At 33.3% G+C, this 26054-nt stretch overlaps 1 protein-coding gene across 1 annotated transcript in view; it reads right to left on the reverse strand.

The window, feature by feature from the left end:
• The window catches only part of LOC150093869 (neural cell adhesion molecule 1-like), a 386146-nt gene that overhangs the window by 17582 nt on the left and 342510 nt on the right, over positions 1–26054 (reverse strand). Inside the window, exons 9-11 of the mRNA XM_090412543.1 lie at positions 13932–14060; positions 10041–10068; positions 3946–4037 (exon numbers count right to left, since the gene is read on the reverse strand). Of these exons, the coding sequence (XP_090268669.1) occupies positions 3946–4037; positions 10041–10068; positions 13932–14060 (249 nt within the window). The remainder of the gene's footprint in view (positions 1–3945; positions 4038–10040; positions 10069–13931; positions 14061–26054) is intronic.

Here is a 26054-nt window from a genome sequence, read left to right on the forward strand (position 1 = left end):
TGTGTGTGTGTGTGTGTGTGTGTGTGTGTGTGTGTGTGTGTGTGTGTGTGTGTGTGTGTGTGTGTGTGTGTGTGTGTGTGTGTGTGTGTGTGTGTGTGTGTGTGTGTGTGTGTGTGTGTGTGTGTGTGTGTGTGTGAATTCTAGAAGTCAGAAGAAGGCAGGTCTTACATAGACTCTGCATTTATACTAAAATTACTAATCGAAAAACACAGATAAATGAACATAGAAACATACATAGCTTTTATAGATTACACCAAAGCATTTGATAAAATTATCAGAGAAAAACTATGGGAAATCCTGGAAGAATATGAAATAGAGTCTTATTTAGTATATATCAAGAAAATAAAATATCTGTGAAGTACAATAATTTGACAACAACATACTCCTCCATTTGCTAGTTTCCAATAAATGGAGGAGTAGGTCAGGGTTGCCCTCTCTTACCGGTTTTATTTAATATATATATATAAATATATATATATATATAAAATCAGCGTAAAGAGCCTGTGTAGCTCAGTTGGTGTGGCGTTTGCACACTACGGCGTTTGACCGCACGAAGGAAGACCTTGATTTCGAATCTGGTCGGCGACTAGAAGAAATTTTTCTAAACCTTTTTTTGACCGGTTCCCGAGTTAGTCGATCTCTGGCACGGGAAAGCGGGTTTTTTCTTCCGGAAACTCGGGTTTTTCGTCCCCTAAATTCAAGAAAATCGACCGTAGAACCCACATTATTTCAGACATTAAATGCGAGTGTTAGGGTTAGGGACAACGAGATGGGGGCACTGCATGTTGCTTAATTAGTGATAGCCTTCGGCCAGCTATCTCTGATTGGGTACCAGTGGAGATTAAACTGCCCACTCAGTCTCCTAAAATGGCCTCGCCTACTCCCTACATACGGGAATAAAAAGGCGTTATCTGATTTTTTATAGATAAAATCATAAAATAATGGAAGATAACTAATAAAGGAGAATTCAAGATAAACCGTAACAACAGATTAGCTACTCTACTTTTTGCTGATGACCAAATAACCCTTGGAAACAATGAAGATGAACTACAAAAATCATTATGCAGTCTAAGTAATCTGACAAAAACATATGCTATGGAAATATCAACAGACAAAACAAACAAAAGATGTGTAGTGGTTATCACATCCGCCTCACACGCAGAAGGTCCCAGGTTCGATCCCAGAATTTCCTTAGGACCTCCCAGGATGAGTCTTTTGACTCCATGGAGGCCTGAATAATAATAATAATAAAAACAAAAATCATGGCCTTCAAAAGTGCTAATCCAATATGAAGCAAAACAGTAATAAACAACAAAAAAAATAAAAATAAATAAAAATAGTGCAAGTAAATACATTCAGATATTTAAGATGCACGATGTCATATGGCTAAGTGGAGATGGGCTGGCCATATTGCCAGATGCAATGACGGGAGACGGACTAGAAAAACAGTGGATGGAGCAAAACGAAAAGATAGAGAAGAATGTGAAGGGATGAACTAGAACAAGTTGCGGGATTGAGTAGATTAGAGAGGCAGAAAACCGAGTGGTCTAGAAAACCAAGGGGAAGATCTTCGTGCAGCACTAGACAGAACCAAAAGGTTGAATAGGAAGAAGAAGAAGAATGGAAAATGAAAATGATATAGAATCAAAGCTATCAAACTTTTTGAAAGTAACAAACATTATAAATAAAATTTTCAAACCCAATTATGTACAAAAACACACACGAATAAAAATCTACAATACAGTAGCTAAGACTACCTTACTTTATGGCAGTGAGATATGGACAATAACAAAAGCAGATGAAAGAAGAATATATATATCGCTCCGTAGTTCTAGAATTTATATAATCATCATTTGAGACTCATTTTTAAATATATTGTTCGGTAGTAAATCAAGCAGATACGCAGAAAAATTAAACGCCAATTACAAGCACTCTAAACTTAGAATTCTTATAACAAATAAACAAATCCTTGTTGAGTAACTTAAATATTTTTATCACCCTGTGTTGACCCCCCCCCTGCTTGTTGGAGGCCTGAATTGGCTTGAAACAGTTCTGCAAGATTTCCGTACCAAGTAAAAATATAAATAAATAAATAAATAAAATACAAAATAATACTTCCTTAGGCTCACCCTCGAGACTAAAAGATTACATGAGTGAAAGTAACATACAAAATAGAATTTACATTATAAATATTAAATGTTTTTCGTCTGAAAACGAAACAAATATTTGAAACGTGTCAAGAAGAAGGAATCTTTATGTTTCGTTATGAATATTTTATATTCTTTTGAGATTTGGGATAGAAAATATAATTTATTTAAACGCAGTCGTACATCATCTAATGGTTCTGGTTCTCCCTTGGTAATTGTTTCTGTATTGTTTTAACCGATAGCATTTATCAAACTATTCTTTTTAGTTAGCAATCTAAAAAAATATTTTAAAAAATGATTTACGCGGGTACACAACAAATAAAGAAACATTTGAATAATTTTATTTCATTGATAATTAATGAAATTGCGGGTTTTAAAACGTTGTCTATTTATACTTTTCAAATTTATAATTAATGGAATACTATTGTTAATAAACAATTTTAGTGCTTTGTTATTATTTTAATTTATCGGATAGTCCGCTTCTTTATTTTTTGCTGTCCTTTTTTCACTTTTTTATCCTTCCTGTTTTTATTGCATGAGAATATTCCAGCAAATTTTCTTCTCTAAGAAGAAAGAAGAAAAAAAAAAGCAACAAACTTCGGGCAGGCAATGTTTATCTGACGAATGAGTCTATAAATGAAGATGCTGCAAACTCTATAAATGAAGATGCTGCAAACAGCAGGTCTTTCTTTTCGCGCTAAACATTGCAATCAGACACGGCTGAGGAGTTTTTTTAACAGTTAGCCCGATACATATTGGTTCAATATTGCTTGGAATCACTTCAGGTGCCAAGTTCACCTTGCAGGTATGAACGTAACAGCAAAAAGATGGCTAATGGCGCTACGTAAACACCACCACCGAGATGAACTTCGATGGTATTGGTTAGTGATATGAAGAGGTAACAATGCGAATAGGTATTTAGATGCATGGCCTAGCGACTGTTTCATATATTTCACTACAAGCTGCGAGTCTTGTCCTTAGGCAACTTCCTACTTTTAAAGTATCAGAAACACCTGATAGGAGAGCACTAAAGTAGATAATAGCAGAATTTGGGAAAGAAAAAAAATACAAAATTGAACTTCTTCTTTTTTCTTTAAGCACGAAAATAATGCTAATATTAAAACACTTAATCGAATATGTGATGGCACTTTATTTGCTAAACAAACACTGTAAATCACTTTAACAACTGGAAATACGAAAATCTATCAAAATTCGTAGACTTTTTTCCTTATTGTTAACGTAAAGGACTTTTTGTTTTTCTATTTAATTCACCTTGACAACACTTGAGAAAACATCTAACCATTGCATGCCATTTGCATACTTATCGAAAATGCTTATGAATATAAAATTTTATGAACACATTGAAAAATATAAGACGAGATGATCCAAATAATGCAATCGATTCCCCCTTACATACTTTCATTAATTATGAGAAGCTTATATTACACGATCTGCATATAACATCTATCATACTTAATGAACATTGTCGGTAGAACGGAGCGCCCTCCACAAAGAAATACCATGAATCCATTTTAGTTTATTCGTTTGTTTCCCATCGAGAGTGGTCTCACTGATCCAGTTGAAAATCCTAGATGTGTTTTTGTTGGAAAAGCTGGGAGGTTAAAATATAGTAAAGGATAAGAGGAACATTTAAAGGATAGGTCTTGGATGGCGGTGGCATTTATTTTTGAAACTCGGGGATTCCAGATAAACTCACTTCAAAATTAGTAATGAAAATTAAAATGCATGGCCTATTAACTGCATGCCAAGAGAAAAGTATATTTAACATACTACCTACCTGGTATAAGATCCGGACATTTATCTTCCCCCTCTGTTACAGTTATTGTTTCTCTTCTATCGTCGGTATCATGACGAAGTGGCGTCATGGATCTGAAAGAAGTTAAAAACCACAATCAAAGTTCTGAAAAAAATAAAAATTGAGGGTACCATGAAATGTTGAAATTTTCAATATTTCTATATATCATGGGGAAGCATTTTAAAAATGTGCATATCAGGATGTAGACTTTTAGGTTAATTCCGCTGTCATTATTTCACTCTGATTTTATCATCTCCACAGATGCTATTGAAATGTTAGAAATTGTTCTTGTTTTAATAACGACAGTTATTTAAAGTTTCTGACGAAATCTTTTTTCTTCTTTAAACACAAGATAGCAATAGGGATGAGACACGATAAACAGACTTTTCAAGCCATTCTAATTGACTTATCCCTTCAATATAGTTACACTTCCTACCAATATAATCCTTTCGTTATTTATTATTATTTTTGAACTCTGTAGAATCTAAAATTGAGTGTGGTTCGTGTACCCCTTAGGACTGCGCGAAATGTCTTTAGTGGCTACAAGAAATTTTGATTATTGCTTTGTCCCGTGTTGTTGCAGATATATGCAGGGCTATTTAATTAATTTTTAAATAACTAAAATAATAAATTTAATAAAAAAAAAACTTAAGCAAGTTTCCAAGTCTCTTGGCATGTATCGATTGAGCTCTGTTAGGGCCACATCAACGGAAGTTACTGTGGCCCTGTTTAAATGTTTTTAACCCTATTTAAACAAGGTTCAAATGAAATAAATAAATATAAATATAAATAAAATAAAACTTTTAATCCTATTTAGACAAGCTTCAAATTAAACTTAAACTTTTAACCCTATTTAAACAAGGTTCAAAGTAAATTCAAATTAAATTAAGTCTTATTTTGTAATAATCATAAATAATATTTTTAAAGGTGTAGTAGCTATTTCTGAAAAATTTTAAAAATACTTTAAAATATTTTAATAAAATACTATAATATTTCATTTTTATAATACATTCAATAGTTTTACATATATAATAAAATATTATATATGTAATATTTAATATTTCATTATATATGTATAATAAATATTACTCTAAATCGCCTTAAGTTCCTCAGCCATAGCCAAGTTAGCTGGTCTTGGGTGTGGACATCAGGGTTTTTTCCACCAGTTTATCTGGGGTTTTTCATCCCGCAAGCAGGCAAACCGGCCCCGTGAACAGGCTACGGTCATAGGATATAGTACGGCAAGGAAGGCAACGGTAAACCACCTTGCTCATAATCATTTCCCTAGATAGTGGCATATATAGCTATCCCAGACAGCCGTAAGGCTAAATACTATCACCACATCTCTGAACTGCATACTATTAAGGGCTTCGGTATATGAATCACGGCAATGAACTCCTTGCAATTCAAGTTCAACTTAAATCTCGTTCCAGGGACTTCCTTGTCCGCCTTTTGTATATTTTAAAACTATTATATAGATTTTCAAGTATAGATTATATAAGTCGTCTCCTTTTCTATTTCTCCATTTCCACTATTTTTTGAAAATAGAATTTGTTTACATAAGCGTATAAAATAACTTTAAGAAAAGTTTTCCCCGTTAAAATTAATAACGTTTCTTTGAAAACTTGAAGAAAAAAGTTTTTACTGACAAAGTGATTAATCTTTGAGTCAGTAAGTGAAAGCAGTAGCCGATGTAAACAGTCAAAAATTTTACGCATCATTAAACCAACATCGTGCACACACAACACGAAGAGCCTATTAGCAACATGTGTTATTGGAACAAAGTCGGAAAATTCGAAGAAGCGAATGAACCAAGAATGACGAAAGACTACTATAGGAAAGGTTATAGATAACTAGAAATATTTTTGAATATGTTATTTAAAAAAAAATAATAATAACTCAGAATTTTTTTGGTTTTTCTTTCCATCGAAAAAAATGTATAAATATATATAATTTAAGTATTTAAATTTTGTTTGCCAGGAATTTTGTGTCTTAGATTATAAGTTCGTTTTTTAAAGTATTGATTTATGAAACTTCAAAAAATAGAAAAAAAATTCTAACAAGAAACGTATGAAATATTCTAAAAACAACACATTTATTAGGCATAATTTTAGTTATTTAAACGATTCTTCCCCTCCACTCAGGGGAAAAATCGTTTTCTTCCCTCAGTGGAGGGGGAACTACTAAATTAACTCGGCAATGTGTGTGTGTGTGTGTGTGTGTGTGTGTGTGTGTGTGTGTGTGTGTGTGTGTGTGTGTGTGTGTGTGTGTGTGTGTGTGTGTGTGTGTGTGTGTGTGTGTAATGTAATAAAATGGTAATAAATGTAATAAATCCGGTTATTATTACAAACCAAATAACGAGGTTAAAGTGAATAATTTACGAGAATTAATCATATAAACCGGTAATTATTAATAATTCCAAGAGGAGTCTGGTAAATGTAATAAAAACATGTTTTATAAAAAATATTTTATTTAATAGCAGAAAAAAAATAGGAGATAAATACCTTATTATATGATTATATTGTCCGGTAAAAAAAAAAAAACTTATTTTAGCAAGAAAGACCTCTGTGGCACTTGGAATTACAAAGGATTTCTGACTTTTTACATTTGCAGGCGATTTGAGTTACAAATAGGCTGTACAATTGCAATATTGGAAACCTTGACCACCTAAATTAGAATTCTTGCGGGCACATTCTTAGACTTATCTCAATATCAGGAACTTCATTAACTGAAATAAAATTTTCCTTACAAATGGTAAATTCGTTCCTCGAATAGAGTTGCTTTAAAATACCATATTTTGTACCCAATTTATTTAGGTTTTTATTTTCAATAGAAATTATAACAGCTATAATATTCCGGTTATCGGTCTTAGCCCTATCTACACCCTATGTCCAAAAAGAAACTGAACGTTTGGAAAATATAAGAAACTACCAGTTGTATCTTTTTTGTTGTTCGAAAGCAGCAACCTTCATTAGTGTTGTGTCAACTGTTTATAACATTTGTTTCATTAGAAACAAATGTCATAGTGTTATAGTGCCAAGAGTGACATTTATAGTGCCGAGTATAGTGCCAAGAGTGACAGTGTGTTTTGACGAACGGTCTGTCGTCACAATATTCCTGCCGTACGCGACGAATTATCCCTATCAATAGCTTCAAAATTTCGAGATAAAATTCACCATTAACCGTTTGGCCAGTCGGAACGAATTCTGTTGTGGATAATGCCCTTCGATAATGCCCTTGGAATCGTAGAAAGAAATCAGCATTGTCTTACTTTTGACTTCTCCAAGCGACTTTTTTTTCGGATGCCCCTCTTCTGGTGGTCTACACTCAGCACTCTGGCGCTTTGTTTTGGGCTCATACTCAAAACACCATGTTTCATCACTAGTAACGATCGTTTCAAGGAAGTTTTGAATCCTTACGAGCGGTTTTAATGATTGCAGTGTTCAATTCGATACATATTTTGGTCGTCGGTCAACTTGTGGGGAAACAAATCGCGAATTCAATTTACGAAGGCCAAAACTATCGGTCAAACTCTTGTGCACAGTTGATTTTGGAATCATCAATTCATATTCAATCAATCTCACGGAAGACTTGGGGTTTTCTTTGATGAAATCACTAACGTTTTGGACGTTAACTTCGCTCAGTCCAGTTTTTGGACAGCCCGGTTTTTCGTCGTCCTCAAGAGTCTCAGAACCACTTTGAAATCGCTTAAACCACTTATAAACTTGAGTACGGGATAAGCATTCATCACCGTATGCTTTTTGAAGCATTTGATGCGTTTCGGTAAAACTTTTACCTAGTTTAACACAAAAGTCAATCGCAGCTCTCTGTTTGAAACACATTTTCCGACCGTCCGTCAAAACACACTGTCCCTCTTGGCACTATAACTCGGCTTCTAATGAAACAAATGTCATTAACAGTTGACACAACCCTAATGAAGTTGCCGCTTTCGACAACAAAAAGATACAACAGGTGGCGCAACTAGTTTCTTCTATTTTCGAAAAGTTCGGATTATTTTTGGACAGAGGGTGTACGTCTGGAATTGTTATTCGAACATTTTCTCCTACATTTGCAATGGGAAATTTAGTCATTGAAAGCCGTAAAATTTTTTCAGCTTGCTTCTTAAGCGACTGCTTAGCAGAGTTTTGAGATTCTTGAATTTTTCTGTGATTTCATTGAGTACAAAAGAAGTACTTTTCTTACTTTTTTCATTATTTTCTAATTCAACGTTAGTTATATTTTTTATTTTGTTATCTTCCTTGTCGATCGTTTCTGTTTCAGAAGAATGTTGTTTTCCTTCTGTTTTTGTTTGGAACTCCAACAGATAAGTATCGTCTATTTCCACTTCTACATTGTCACCGTTCTCTGTCCTAACACCGCACCGCTTTCCCTCTCTGAGATCATCTTCTGACATTCAACATCCTTATTAGTTTGATCTTTTAATATCATCTCAAGATCTTCTTCACTCGTGATTTCTTAAAATGTATCGACTGGTAAGTATGTTTTCAAACCTACCTTAGCTTTACAGCCAAACATAGCTTCATTGGGACTGCGATCTATGCCAAAGTGATGTGCTCTGTTTTTCATAAATTGAATAAATTTTATCCCTTCCGTCCATTTTGTTGTTTTATTTGTTTCAAGCCATGCGGATAACATTTTTTCAATGTCTTGGTATTATTACATTTACCATCAATAGTTGGGAAGTATTAATAATTACCTGTTCATGTGATTAATTCTCGTAAATTATTCACTTTAACTTCGTTATTTGGTTTGTATTAATAATATCCGGTAGTTATTAATATAAACCGATTAATTACTTGGACCGTAACACACACACACACACACACACACACACACACACACACACACACACACACACACACACACACACACACATACAGGGTGTTCCAAAATTCACGCAAGATTTAAATTTAGCGCCATTTGTGCGGTAAAGTGTTGCCAACGAGAAAAAGAAAAGACAGCGTGACAGCTGACAGTTCAGGGTTAATAAAAATGACCACATACAGCGAAGAGAGTTCGTTGAATGGATTATGGAACAACAACAAGTGGATGCTTGTTTTTCTAACAAAATCATCTTCAGCGATGAGGCTCATTTTCATCTTGATGACTTCGTTAATCGACAAAATTGTCGCATTTGAGGTTCAGAAAATCCACGAGTGATTGTTGAGAAACAAACGCATTTACAACGTGTCACTGTTTGGTGCGGAGTTTGGGCTGGAGGCATCATCGGTCCATTCTTCTTCGAAAATGCGGCTGGTAAGGCAATAACAGTTAATGATGCTCGCTATCGCGACATGATAATCCATATACATACATATATATATATATATATATATATATATATATATATATATATGGGATTCGAACCCAGATGTTTACAACCAAAGGTTCATTGCTTGAGGTAGATGAAGGGATGAGTGAATTCTCAACTTCCCTGAATATTGTTACTAACCGTGGAAACATGTTCCATGCTCGTTTATCCATCCAGTTATACGTGCTTGCTTCAAAATTATTCACAAAATCACAGGAATCAGATAGTTTAAGAAATGGTTCGAGAAGAAGAGGGTGAGTTTTCATTTCTGTTGGGCATTTTAGATGAGCAGCTGTTCGCGAATAAAATCTGCTTCCGTCCCTTCTGAGACAACTGTGGAATGGTTAAGTAAGTATGTGGCAAGTATCTGTGTGAAACGATTTTGATTTGTCGTGGAGTGCTTACCAGACACGAGTTATTTTGAGGGATAAATGGAATGCTGCTCACTATTACCTTTCCATCTAATACTTTGGCCCCTCACTGCATTTATGTTTTTATTATTCCATATGAATTACCTAATTCTGGTGCATAAACTAAATGGGTTTCTTTTGAGCTTTACTCTCTTTACAAATTATGTATTCGTGATATCTCACATGTATTGTGAGGGCCTTTTATTCTAAAAGAAAACTGAAATGTGGTAATTAAAGACAAGTTGAATACTCCCTCTCCATTCTCCTCTACAATTTCTACTAAATATTAACAACGTACAGAATTTTATATAATTGTCAGAGCTTAGAACACTTACTTGTCGTTTCCATGTTTCTTGTGGACCGCTAAAGAAAAAAAAAGTATGTTACTTATCAACATTTAATATCGATCATTCTACATGAATAGTGTAAAAATAGAATTTGCATTAAAAATTTAAAGTTTCTGTAATTAATAGACAAAACTTTATCCACCTTTGCCACAACGAATTGCACCTTATGAGCACGATTTCAAATGAGCCATCTTTCTGCTTTTTATTATTGCTTTTTAGGGTTCCATTGAACTAACCGCTTTCTGAGTTCGTTGATTCTCTTTAAGGAACGAATAAAGGCAAAAATACATGATTCTTCTGGATTATGTCTTTTAACATGGCCAATAAGCATCTTCTCTGAGTGGGCTTTTTTTTCATATAATACTTCGAAAGAACGTTCATTTGATTTTCTTTTAGTTGTAGTCAGGAGTATTATTTTTAACTTGATTTGACTTATGGTGGTGGGTTATATGTCTCGAAACCATTTTATAATAATAACGTTTGATGGCCTTGAGACATATGTCCATGTCCATCCCGTATATGGTTCTCAATAATTTCTAAATGCGAGGCCTATCGTATGGTTTCATTTAAACTTTCAGGACAAACTTCCAACTCATCTGATTATTCAAATAAGATTTTAATGCTATGCTTTGTCTAATCATTCCGTATTGAATGATTAACTTAAGAGACGCGCTTTAAATAATAGAAGCTTGCTAATATTTTCTCATGGTTCAAGATGATAATTATGAACTATTATCATCCTCGTAAAATTACTGACATGTTCTCTTAAGAGGTTTTTCTTAATGTTCTCTTAACTGGTTTTTCTCTGCTTTCTTGGTATCATACATTAGTTTTGCTAATCTTTCATCTCCTATTCTGCTTTAACAACTATACTACCCTGAAATTAACTCTGCACACGCACACACACACACACACACACACACACACACACACACACACACACACACACACACACACACACACACACACACACACACACACACACACACACACACAAATTTCTGAATGCTGATAATTGGTCTCACTTCTGCATGGAACATTCAATATATAAAAATTACTGTGTAATTCTCATATTCGGATTTATATGAGAGAGTTTTGCTCTACTTATACAAAATTCGATCCTCTGATCAGGCCTTTTGATTCATGCAGTACAACCACTGTAAAACATTTATACCTTTATATTTGAGCTTTCAAGTGGATTATTATCCACTAAGTCGCCTTTCTACATTTCAGGTGTTTAACTACTTTTTATATTTGAAGTACTGATGCGTATTCCTAATTGTATTCCTCTTGAATATTTCTACCACTCTTCTGGCATTTCTTGTTTCATTTAATAATCTTTCAAAGAAATTACTCCAGACTCTAGAATATCCTTATCTTCGGTTTTCATATCGCCTTTTTTTTTTAATTGCCTCCAGAATAATTTGTAACTTTCCTGATGTTTATCTTCTGTTCTCTTTCTATTGTCTATCCACGACTTTTGTTTGGCTACGTTTACACTTTTATTTATCTACCTTCTTATATTTTTCTCTGTATCCTCTCAAGCACATGCTGACTTACTTGCTATAGCTTTCGAAATCCTCCCCTCTTTTCCATGATTCCATGACAGTCTCCTTATCTTCCCGAGTCCACCAGGGAATTCTGATTTTTTTAACCCTTGCAGACACTTTGGCCACGTGCCTTCTGACTGAATGAATAATTTTTTCTTTAGAGTCTACTAGTGAATCTCCAATATTTCATTATTAGTTTCAAAATATTTCAATTTTTCTATATTAATATTTGCATATTTGAGTCTATGCTTCATCTGTTAAAACTGCTTTACTTTCATTCTTTTTAAATATGTTTTTCTTTTCAATGTTATATTCATTTTTATCCTATTTAAAACTAAATAATGATCATCACCAATTTCAAATCCTCTGTACACCATCCTGAACTAGCGTTAAGATATCACTATCAACAATGACGTAGTCAATGAGACTTTTCGTACTTCTTGTTTCTTCTCTCCGTGTACATTTGTACATATTTTATATTGGAACATGAAGTTAATGATAACTGGTCCATGTATCGAACAGCAGGAACTTACTATTATTATTAGTTAGCTCTTTTCTCCAACTTTTTCTAAATGTCTTATGTTAATTTCCTACTCTGCTGTTTATCCAACAAGAATCCAGATTTCCTTTTTCTGTAAGTCAATTTTCTTCTCTACTGATTCAAAACGTTTTTTCGCTTCTACTTAGTTTCGGTGAGCCGCCCATAGTCTCAGAACGTTTTGCTGTTCAGTTCCCCATTTTGGTGTATACACGCACCACTTTAGTTGAAAGTGCCAGTCATTCAAGAAGATTATCTCCGTGTTTAGATATTAGAGCTATTTCTTCCATTCCCTGATCAGTATTGGATTCCGTTGCCTTAATATAACATTTTCCATTTGTTATGTAGAAGAATTTCGTCTTCTTTTTCCCCCCTATTTTTGTCTTCTTTGTTTCGGGATCATCGATAATGTCGGCGTGGTGCTTCTACTTCTCTAATTCTTCTGTTGGTTCCACTCCTTATAATGGTAATATCTCTGTTCAGTTCTGCTGATGTTGCGTTTGTTGGTTCAAGTAGTTCACTTTTCACTGTTTGTCCTAATTCGCTGACGAAAACAGCGGGGGACATATTTCACCGAAAACTAAACTTCTCCCACACAACATAACATTTCATCTTGTTGTATTATCATTGTCGCTAAGTTTTCCAATACAGAGAACGATTTAGTTCTAACCTCAAATTACCAGTCCATCGCTTTCATTCAGTATCTTCGTACATAGCAACGAAGTGCACCACGAGAAGGTATTGGTCATTTAGGTTAAAATTCACGGTCGATTTTCTGCATTCCTCAAAAGGTTATGCGACGGATTGAACTATGTGCAGGTAGGAGTTATGAACTCAAAAGTTTTTTTTTTCAAATAATCATCATTATTATTATTATTATTATTATTGAATAATAATATTGAATGAATTATTTGTTAATCGGAAATAAAGGTAGCCGTTCACCTAATTTAAAACTATTTTTTTTAGAAATTTTAACCATGAAGTTAAATTTATTCCTTCAAAAGAGTGATTCGCTTAGCAAGAATCAAATAGGATAAAATACAGTTTTCAATTGCCAATAATTGAATTCATAAAGCTGATTAAAGCGTGTAATTAAAGTGTGTAATATTAATCAGATGAAACGTTAATATAATACAATGCGAAGATTTGTTCCTTTTCTTAAAAATAATCTCATCTAATTATATCACTTGCATTTCCAGAATAAGGCATCAATTAACGTGCTAGAAAAATCCTCTTATAGAATTTAATATTTCTAATTTTTTGAAAGCTTTAATAATCATGATTTTTTGTAAAAGGTGTTCATTCACGTAACTAGTTCTTTATTAAGAAGAATCTTGTAATAAAATAACATCCTTATTAAATTGGATTACACTTTAAATCATTCGATATTTCATAATTACTTTAATTAGTTTTGCTTTCATTTAAGGTATTTTGCAACATTCCGACTGTACTTAAAATGTCTCTTATAATTAGAAGTAATTATCAGCTTTGAATCATTAAAACGCACATCTTGCGATTAGAAATAAAATCTAAACTTAATGGAATTAGTTATTTAAATAATTACAACCTTGGTTCTATACCGCTCCACTAGATGTCGCAGATGATTATATGAATAATTTATTTACGTCATCATTGTTATCGATCGTTAAACTTGAACTAAATTAAACAATGCAAATGACTTTGAATCTATGTAAACAACATATTTCATATGAATAAACTGTGTTGTATAAGTATAAAAAAAAAATTGTATATTGAATCGAAAAACTCTATTTACTAATAAACTAAACTTACCTTTTTGTGTTTCTATTCTGCTTCTAGCTTTCATAACCAGAACAATAGTCACAGCCACAGAAACAAGTACGACCACAACGCATATTAGCACAATCAACATCGGACTAAATGTGACTTGCCACACATCCTCTAGAGCACAAAATATAAAAAAGAATGGGGAAAAACTTAATTGAAAGGTATTATAAAATAATAATAAATATTTTATTACGGATTTTTATTTCATATTAATATAGACTGTATATTATATATTTATTTTAAATGTAACAAATATTTTTTTTTTATTTCTTACATTTATTAATCTTCCAACACGAACGCTTATAAGTTTCATACCACGTAAACAACTTGTTTGCTGGTATACGAGAAATTACGGCATCCAGGTAAGTATTTTATGCTTTGGTCCAAAAACACTCCTGCGAATTTGTAAAAGCGTTTCTGAAAGACAAGAATACACCCCGTTTTATGACGTTTCGTTTTACGACGATCTGCTTATACGACGCTTTCGTTTATGACCAATGCCCATTTATACGACGCTGTATTCGCTTATACGACGGCTTTAACGATCTGATGCTTCTGTGAATCAACTAATGAGCAGTTTTCGCGAGCTATTTGTTTACTACATCTGTTTGCTTTTTGGTATTTCGCTGTGAATTATGAACTGTGGATTACTATTTTATTCTATTCTTGTTACTTTTGTTTATTTGGCCATTTCCACGAATATAATAGAATTAAATCTGATGTAATTTAGAGTGTGAAGTTGTTTTTTAATTTGTCATGTAATCTTGCACGGGGAAGTAGATGTGTTTTCCTCCCAAAATCTGCTGTTTTAACCCCACAGCTCAACAACATCTACCATAGACGGAAATGGTTGAAAACAGACTGGCCACCAATCTTATAAAAAAAAAGAGTTAGAATGAAACGGCGTTGGCAACTTTGATAAATTAAAGGCATTAGGAGATTTTTCTGTACAATTTGAACGCGAATCATTACCATTAAACTCTAATTAAAGTATTTTTTATTTAAATATCAATTCTTAGACATTATGAACCATTATATAGAAAGCACACTTTCCAGTTGAGAAATATATAAATCAACACGTCAGATGCCTAATAATATTTAATAATATTTCTGAGAATCATCATTGAAAATTGATTATTAGAGAGAATTTTTGTTCACAATTTAAATTTAAATGACATTTTTTAATGTCCACAGAAATAAACACGCGACCTAAGTATTATTCCAAAATACCATTAAAAAGATTCTACGAGTTTTAAAAGAAACTTATGCATTAATTTTTTTAGTGTTTGGAACCGCTCCATCCTTCATAAAAGGTCCAGAAAGTAGCTTTATTCAATGAAATATTCTTTGTCAAAAAAATCTCTTTGGTGTTAGTCAATAAAATCTTTGCGACTTTTCTCTGTGTTGAAAATTTCACAATGCAAGCTTTTAGCGGACACACCCCATGAAAAGAGGGTTTTTAACATGTCCTTTGTGTGTAAACAGTCATTAAAAGAAAAGAAAAGATTGATTACTTCTAGCTTAAAATACCTTATGTATTCAGCTGGGGGAAAATACATCATCGGATGAAAAACACGATAATCTGCATTTAGTGTTTCTTAGTTTCACACGCATTAAAAGATAATTCAACCAAGCGCATATTAACAACTCGGTCTAAACACAACAATCACTACGCATATTTTGAAGAATCTCCTAGAACTGAGATAGCAATAATATTTCATGCTACTTAATTGTTGTACGCTAATATTGATGCTCTGAGTGTTTGTTCGCTTTGAGGAAGGTCCAAAACCGAGTTGTTTTGTTAGATTTAAGCAGGATTAAAATTACATTGAATTAGCCAATGGATATCTCTTTAAACCAAGACTTTTCAAGGTGATTGCGATAACACCAGTGGTGGTTTCCCATTGGTGTCATTAAAATGTTGATTAAAATGTGTCCATATGGTAGGGTGTAGATGGCTGTAATGATATCACTGCCATTAGTCATAATGTTAACCGAGTCATAATTAATTATAATATTAATTTTCACTACTCTGAGAATAGCTGTTAGACAAAGTCGAATGTACTGGTGTAGAACAAGTTCCTAAAAGTAGAACAACCTTCACAGATTAAGAGCAAGTCTTGATCGAGGTTGAAACAACAGACATGAACTCGATATGATGAGTTCGAAATCAATTATGAAAGCAATTCAGGTGACTCTGAAATGGATAACAGTTCTTCTAAGAGTAAATAATAGTTATTTTGATACTGATCATTGCCTATGAAAGATTTCTTCTTCTTCTTTTTAGGCTTACGGTTAGTTTTGAAAAGTTCAATTCGACAGTTAGTACACGATGCTATTTGTACTTTAGCACTGTCTCCCTGGCTCTGTTATTTTAGTAATACTGTCCGACCATAGATGCGTGAACTCTAGCTGGCAGTTGCCAAGAAGAGTCAATTCATGTTGAAGGGGAGAAAGGAATAAGGCGATGTACGAATTCGTCACCAACAAGCTAAATCACGTGTTTTATACGTAAATTTTTCCAACTGTTGTACAAGCAAAATAGTTACCACTTTAAAAGCTAGAATTTTCATAATAGAAAAGCTGATTTTCAGATGTATAATAATAAATACTCATCCCACGAAACGCATTGATTATCCTATTATCGGAATGGATTCGCCTTCTTCTGCCATGCACAGAAGTATCGAGGGGTTTCGCATCTGTGGTCGGACAGTACATCCTTTCGGACGATTTCAACCGTCATAAGCTAATCCTCTGAGGACAGTTAAAAATATTACTCTGCAATTGAAATTTCTTAGTTACCGTATGGGAAAATATCGAGAAAGCCTATGATTGTAAAGGTAAGAAATGTTGTAAGAAGGTCGTGCAGTTGTTGGTGTTCATTTTTGCTGAATCTTGATCATATATATGTCATTTCAGTCCAATCATTTCTTTAGTGTTTTGTTGTGAATTTTCAACTTCATCTCTGAATTTATATTTTAATGCTTGAATTTATATTCAGCTTCCAATGTATAAATGAATTCTGGCAGTATTAGTTTTTTTTTCCGCTGTTTTATATCTTTGACCACAATTACATATGAGTCACTGAAAAACGATAACATAATTACACAAGCTATCAGAGGAGGGTAAATATTACAACAAATATAAATGACACGTTAACTATATTTCAGTTTACATCAAATAACACAAAATCGTATATTTGATCTCCCCACTCAAGCGTTAAAAAAAAGCTAATTTAGTAACAACCGAAAACCATATATTTAAACAATTGTAAAGTGATTGGAAAGAGCTTAATTGATTTAACCGACAAGAATAGTAAGACAATCATTCAACAATAAAAATCATTTAAAAATAAAATGCTTTAAATCTTTATTACAACAACACTTTCGTCACATCTTGTAGGCGTGATGCTGGCCACAATTGGAGAATTCTGCCAGTTAGCAATAGGTTGTATCCCATGTATCCCATGGTTGTTTCCTAGATGTTTTTACAATGTTGCAAGTAAGGAATTATTTTAATGAATTTTCTTTTTTATTACTCAAACCATCGAAACCTTTTATCTTCTTTACATACACGCATACGATTTGCTCCATTAATTGCTTAAATGGGAAACTATTCCCCTGAAAATAAAGCATGGTAATAAATCCAAGCATTCTCTTGGATCCTACATACATATACTTTAAACCTGTTAATCCGCGTATGCAAAATTCTGTCTTTTCCCCATTAGCCTATAAAATTTAAAATCCTATTATTTAGTTAAGTGCTTTCAAATATAGGAGGTAAATTCCCATCATTAAAATATACTTAGCTTTAGAGAATTAGTTTTACTCGCACAAAGAATTGTGTACGTATATTAAATCAGTAATCCTATCAGTTTTTAAAACTGCTTTTTTAAAAATATATATATATAAATAACTCAAACACATTTGCTCCAGACAGCACTTGAAAATTCAAAGAGAAATAGCAGCGTATCTGGATTAGAGAGGAAAAATAAATACTCAACCACGAACGAAAACTCTCTGACACACATACACTAAGAAAGGAGGGGATATCCAAGAAAATACATTAGAACATCGTTTTTTTTTCCTGAAAAACTATGACAAGAAGCAATCTCACAGAACGGACCCAACCCTATTAAGTAAGAGGATTATTATATCAGAAAACATGAAATGAAGTTGAATATAATGGACTTGCTTTTAGTGTGCATCTGTCGATGTTGTAGGGTATTACTCCCAATAACACATATGAAGTTCCTTCGTTCGGAACCTCAAGTAAGTTTAATGGATTTCTTTCCCGTTTTTCTTTCCTGTCTGGACCTGCGCAAAAAATAAAAAAGGAGAAAAAAAAAACTAATCTTGCTGCCTGTTAACTTGTGTTGAGCAATTTCTTTCCATTTTTCATCGAAAGGTATGTCATTGGTTTTCGTAGCGAGGCGACCAATCATTTTTGTTATTAATTCTTCATCATTTTGTTCGTTGCTATAGCCACCATCTGTGTGATGTCTTGTCGTTAACCCATACTCTGGATTCAGAGTTGTGCTGACCTAAATACAATCGTAACGAAGTGTTCCCTTAACTCATCCCATTATTATGAAGAAGAGAAGTCTTTCTCTCTTTTTTTTTTATCTTCACTGAATGAACTGCAATGTTATAGTTTCCTAACAGCCACTTGCTTTCCCGTGACACAAAACTTCGAAGGAGATAAATTCGCTGACTTTTCAAAAACGTGCCGTCTCCATGAGAACACGTACACGAATGGTAAGTTGCTATAGCTAACTTCCGTTTGTACTCTCTACAAGGTTTGATATCTATGATGATTTTCATGAATGTAACATTAAATGCTATCCAGTTACTGCATATGCGACATGTGCTTCTATAATAAAAAAAGAAAACTTGTGAAACAAACGTTTTCTAATAAACCTGTCATCGTATCCATGTATATTGACATACTACAATAAAAAAACATACAACACGAAACATAACATAACAGAGATATGTTTCGTAGTATGTTTCACACAATTAATAAAGTTAATTTTATCTAATATATCTTTTCTTTATATATACGTATACAAAGTTATAAAAATAAATTATAATTTGTCATAAATAAACTGAATGCAGGTCTGATAAACTCAGAATAGCAATTAATTAATTATAAATTAATTGGCAATGTTACTAAACATAAGAAATAAATTATTCGCAAATTTATTGAAAACAAAAAATTCAAGTACGATAATTAACATAGTGCTGTACACTGTTTTGTACAGTTTCATTCCAAATAGATAAATAAAGTGAACTCATTCAATCTTTATGGTTTTCTAACACACACACACACACACACACACACACACATGTTAATTAAGTGAATGACGGTGAAAAACCTCATATATGCTACAAATGATAACAGAAGACCTGGTAGTGATGTCTAAAGTTAAGAAATATTTTAAAACTTAATATTACGAAAGTGAAATTTAATGAGGTTTATGATAAGCTAATTTGTGTGTTTTCTATATATTAATTACTTTGCGAATTTTACATTATAAATTTAAAAAAAAAACGTTTTAATTACAGTGAACAAATACATTTTCATTGGCAGTGCAAATATTCTTTAGTATAAACGCTTGCAGGCATTTGGAAGAAAGAAACGAGTCTTTGGGTTAATAGACTTTGTTTCGAATTTCGTAAAGAAAGCAACAAGCGCTTGCATTACATACGTTTCTTCAATGTATACTGAATTAACCGGTCTCAGGCGGAGGTTGTATGAACATTACTCTATGAATCTCGCCTTCTTTTAGTAATGATGTAATTTTTCATGTAGTACTATCATATCCTGTACACCCCTGGAGGGTAAATATCAGGAATTTGATGATGATGATGATGATGATGATGATGATGACGACGACGACGACGACGCCTTCTTTTTTCTGCAGTAAAGAGATATACTTGCTGTTGAATATAGTTCGTTAAATATTCAAATCAGAATTATTCTAAACAACACGCAATAGAATATAGACGACTCTGTGCAATGCAATAGCACACGTGTGGGAATATGTAATCAATATTATTCTTTTTTTTCTTTAGCTTGCTCTAAATGTCTGATTTCAGAAAGTTGCCAATCGACGATCATCGCTGCTTCTGACAGCTATGGAGAAGCTAGAAATGTGTAATGAAAAATCTAGCTATCGGCTATCCCTGACCAAAGGAAATCAGTCTGAGATCTTTATAATAGACCTTTATTATATTTCATTCTTTTTGTTTTTGGTATCGACGTTTGCTATAGTTTCAGTAAAAAAATAAATAAATAAATAAATACAACGAGAAACTCCGCTGACAGAAAGTGGTCTTAACCTGAAAATGACCTTCAGGATATCCGACGAGCAACCTCTTTGGATAGCCTTGCGAAAGATAAATTAACTCCATGACATACTTGAAGATGAAGGTAAACGCAGTGTAGGGTTTCCGTGAAGGATTAAGGTAATTCGTAAATGTCCCATTTTCGAAGAAATGAGAGAATAGATGATCTGTGTGACCCCACTCACAGTAAGCACCTTATAATCTGACAAAAAAAAGGCAGAAAGTACTACATCAAATGAAGAAAGTTGGACATTCCTAAAGGACAGACAGGAGTCTTATTAATTGCACATAAAAATATCGCAAAGAAGAGAAACGAAATGTAGTTGACCGACAAGGAGACAAATTACAACGAATAAAAAAGACAAAGAAAAATAAAGAAAGAAAAAAGATAAATGACTCTGAAACAAATAGACAAGACTTGGATAACATTCTATCTCAAATAGATGAAATAGAAAGTAGAAAGAGAGAGAGAGAGAGAGAGAGAGAGAGAGAGAGATTAATCATTTGAAACAGGTTTCATGAAGGAAAATGAATAAGTGAGATGGAAAGATAGATAGATAGATAGATAGAGAGAGAGAGAGAGAGAGAAATGCAAACAAAGTTGAACTGAACAGTCATGACATTTACACTACTTCTCTCTCTTTCTCTCTCTCTCTTTCTCCAATCAGAAAGCTCTGGGTTCGAATCCCGTTCGGACACGAAACCTTTTGTGAAGGTGTTTCGGTTTAGGTGAATTAGGCGTTTTCTCCCGGAAACTCTGATTTTGAATCAATCACGCAAACCTCTGAGGAAAACGTACCATTTACACACATAAAAAACACCTACGAAGTATACTTATAGTAGTATAAGTATAAGTATAAGTATAAGTATACTTATACTTATATTATATACTTATCATTGCGCTAACCGTCTTGTCCTAGAATTATGGTTGCGAAATCCAAGGATAATCGGAAGGTTGTGGGTGTTTATGGGCCTGTTAGAACTGATACTAATGATGATTCCATCAAGATTGAATTTGAATTTATTTCGGTATCTTACTCTAAATATTTCCAGTTTTGTCTTGCAATAAATTGGGTGTTTCAACAAAAAAACTGATAATTATTGATAAGAGTAACATTTCCGCGGTATTGATAACTGAGAAGGCGAATATTGCAGTAAAATAAGTTCCTTGTGGAAGAAAAGTACAGACGAACATGTGTGTGAATTCTTGGACTTAGAGGATTCTCATTAAAAACAGATTTCAGATTTTGTTGCGAATTGAAAAATGTTACTCCGATAATATGTTTCTTTTTTTATTGTAGCTAGGATAGTTATAATAAAGTAACTCGTTAAATACTCTTAGTGCTATATTAGACTTAACGTTTGAAACTGTACTGTCAGTCTTCAACTTACGACGGAGTTCCTTTACGACGATCCCGCCGTAAGTCGGAAATAACTGTATGAACCACTAGGATATGTTAGGAATTAACATTCTTGAATGATGTACGACTGTTTTATTACATGTTTGTTTTAAAAAATTACTGTTTATTTATGGTGAAATAATATAATGTAAAAATTGTAACATAAAATGTCTGTATTATTTATTTTCTGGTCTTAAATTTTTCTGTAGCAGGCAGTTGGAACTTGCATCGTTCTGTGTACTTTACTAAACCTCTCAATGTTGCGATCCATTTCTTCAAGCAACCGAACTACCTTATTAACGCAGGCAAAAAGACCCTACCTATTTTTTCGCTGCAATAATTTTTGGAGACCACACTCGGCTTCCTTTTCTTGTTCTTCTATTGCTGTTTTTAGTTCTTCTGTTTTTCTCTCTTCTTCTGCAACTTTCTGTGCTTCTAGTTATATAAGGTCTTCGTTTGAGGGGAGGGGGGGTTCTCCTTCTACAACTTCCAACAAATGCTCTATATCTCCATTGTAAATCTCTACGTTTTTCGCTAGCAGAACTGTCTTGTCGCCCTTCTTTTATGGGTTTGTTTTTGTGGAATCCTGTGAACGTATAAAATATTTCTTTCAGCGGCCTCTTCCAGATTTCCTCAGCCTCATAAGTATCAATAGCCTAAGCAAAATAATTTCTTAGATAATATGCTCTGAAAGAAGCAATAACACCTTTTTCCATCGGTTGCAAGAGTAAGATGGTATACATTGAACGTGTTATTGGTATGGCCGTCAATAGTCATAAGTCAAGTCGCATCCGTCGTAAGTCGAGGACCGATTATACTTTGAAATGGTAGTTATTACTTTAAAACTAAATGATTAACGTGATAAAATATGTGGTTATTCCACAGTGCTTTTTTATTTGTTTTGAGTATTAATGAAACTCCACTTTGAACAGTTTTCAATTTTATCGGCTTATGTGAGCTAGAAAATCATTTTTCATACAAAATTTAATCTCCGAGATTAGAATTTTTACTTTACCTAACAGGTATGTGTATTCCTCCATAAAACAGTAAAGAGTGAATATGAAAGGGAAGAAAAAAAAACAATAAAGCAAACGGCTTTATCGTTTTATTGAGACAAACAGCTGCAATTAGAAACAATAAAACAAAGTGGAAGCATAAATCTAAGTAAAATCATATAAAACAAACGAAAAATATGAATCCATGTATAATATAAAGACACAACATGAAAGTGCAGTTTATTTGACGGAAAAAAGTTTGTAGGTAGGATTACGAAAGAGGGTTGAAGATTATCAGCTTTTCTCTTTAAAAAAAAAAAGAAGAAAAAAAATTATTTTATTACATTTTTCCACTGCGCATTTGCCCTTCATGTCGCATATTACCAAGGTTGACGACTTAGGAAAAGCTTCATTTTTCACCGGAGACTTCTATGTGCAGCTAAACAATCGTTGGATTGTATATTTTTTCTTCATATTCGTATGCAAAATGACAATTTCTTCTGCATGTACTGAAGAAATTTGAAGTGTTATATTCAGTTCAGGCAATCGATTTTATGTATGTTATCAGCTATTTTTACAGGCATTTTGTGCTTCGGAATCAAAACAGCATAACATGCAGGTAAGTTGGACAATATTCAGTTTTAAACAGAACTTTAGAATTGTTTTAAGCTTAATTAAACAAGAAAATGGCCCTGATGACCTAAAGCAGCAGCCGAAATATATTTAAGTACTCCCACCCACAACAGGTTGTAAAACTACAGTAGATTAATACTGTGAGTGACCTAATGTTTTTCTCTTTTATTAATTTTACAAATTGTTTATGCACTTTATTTATTTTTACATTATTCGGACAACTATTTCTAGAGACGAAACAAACCCTTTTCAGGCCACTTGACTTCCGATGGTTGTCTTACATCAGGCGTTGAATTCATCTTGAGATGAAATTCATATCTTCTATATCACCTGACTCTACAGTAAATCCAGAGCGAAATGTCTTACTTTTTTTTTCGGCAACACAATTCTCCATTCACCTTACAAATTCAAACAGGTGAAGAGTTGATATGAAACAGTTGTATTGATAGACTGATGAATTGAAAGTGCCGACCGCAAACAGAATTTAATTTTTACAACTACTTTAAACATTTTGACATGATCATCATCATCATACAGACATACAGATTGTTCAGCAGATATCTCCTCAATGGACAAACTTTTTTGGGTTGACAGTTTGCTCAAATACTACAGCGAGACAAGCTCAAGAAGCGTGCGTGCGTGCGTGCGTGCGTGCGTGTGTGTGTGTGTGTGTGTGTGTGTGTGTGTGTGTGTGTGTGTGTGTGTGTGTGTGTGTGTGTGTGTGTGTGTGTGTGTGTGTGTGTGTGTGTGTGTGTGTGTGTGTGTGTGATTAATAGGATTAATACCTTATTAGTGCCATTCTGTAGCGTATTGAATAGCTTCCACGATTGATTATGTGTAGATATATAGATAAACAGTTAAAAATAAAAATAAAAAACTAAAGACAACCAAGACGAGATAAATCGAATGAATAGCCATTGTAGAAACTAATTTCAAAACTTGATAAAAAAAAGCAAAAACAAAGAAGTAGAAGCAAAAATATAAAACAAGAAAGGCAATATTTACAACAAAGAAATCTTCTGAGAAATTGCACGAAAAACTGGATAAACAAGAAAAACTATCAGGAGAGATGAACACTTTCATAGAATAGAACCGCGAAGCTTTTCTGATAAATGCTCCGATAGTTTTCTTTGGTATTAATAATAAGTGCTAATTTGTAGTTGGCTGTGTCGTGTTATTGATACTTTTTGATGTGCATACGCGTTAGCAATGGTTGCTTAGCAACCGACAATTTATACCAGTTTCTTATTAAAACTGTTTACCGTGGTAGAATATTGCTAAGACAGTCGTTAATTATTCTGGGAAATCCCTGGAGCAGGGACACGCAATAATCTTGGCGTTTATGGATGAAGATGGCGGAAGTTCTTAATTAGAACATATCCGTTTCTTCTCACCCTTTTTGAAATACTCAATTCACTCCGGATGCTTTAGTTTGTTTCAAAAGAGCACTGCAGTGTATTTGAGCAAACGGTCAACCGAAAAAAGTGTGTCCATTGAGGAGAGGAAAGAAACATTTAAACACAGTCTACACGATAATGGCCACGATGCTAGAAAGATTTAAACTAGTTGTAAAAATTAAAATTCGAATGAAGAGTAGAGTTTCTGAATTTTTCTCCCAAATGACCCTAATTAAGAACGTCGTCAAAATTAAGTTTCATTAAAAAGAAATCCGAAGGAACCCATAAGACTTATTAGAAGTTTGATACTTAAGAATTTCCAGTAATTATTCGAATTCAACTCATTCGTGTGAAATTTCTGAAAACTTTATCGAAATAAAAACTATAAACTAACTTTGATAAATATGATGAAATTAACTGAAGATGTAGTGTCTAAATCAATACGATATCCTCATGAACTTGTATACCGTATACAATCATAGAAAGGATATTTTACTTTTATTGATATTAAGAGCCATGGCAACGATTCACAGGCTTTGCTGAATATGGCTCGTAGTCTGTGTATGCTGAAGGGTCGACTACTCTTATTACAGGAGTTATTAAGGCTCCAATCCGAACTTTCCAGGATAGATTTTATTGATCTTCTTATATAGAAGTGATCAACAAGACGCAATCAGGATTCTGTGGAGGTCATTGAAGTGCGGTGATGTTCATGTCTATAAACCGTGTGGTAACATACATCTAATAAAATTCGTTAAATTGATTGAATTAAAAAACGCCAAGAATTTTTTCTCTTTTGTTCTCATTCTCCCCAGTAGTTTTTTAATTTCAATATTCAGACGATTTGTAATGTAGTTTTTTTCGCTAGTTAAGGTCCTCTTGCACTGGAAAATAGGTGAAAACCGAAAGAGCGTCATCTGAAAGTGAAATATCGCAAACACCTCTATAGGTAGCATTTTTCACGATCGATTATGGTCAGTCATTCCTCGACTAGTTCCCTACTTCATCTAAAAATAAATGCATATTCTAAGAAATATGACATATATATATATAAATATTCAATATGTGAGAAAATAGGAAATTGTCTGAAATTTAGAAATAGGTATTTGAATGCCATTACTGTTTCATTTTCATCACATGTTCATCATTCAATTATATACACTCCTACTAATTAAATAAAAAATGTCAGTTCGTTTGCTGCATTTCAATTCTACTTTCTCCCAATTCAGAACATGTTTTTGCATATGGGATGTTTTCAAAGTTTGATTTTTAGCGATTTATCATTGTTATCCAATCCCAATAGCCGACGAAAATACTCCTTAAAAGACGTTAT

The sequence above is a fragment of the Typopeltis vanoorti genome, chromosome 23, assembly GCF_054136105.1.
Source record: "Typopeltis vanoorti isolate ZY-2024b chromosome 23, IOZ_Tvanoo_1.0, whole genome shotgun sequence".
Lineage (NCBI taxonomy): Eukaryota > Metazoa > Arthropoda > Arachnida > Uropygi > Thelyphonidae > Typopeltis > Typopeltis vanoorti.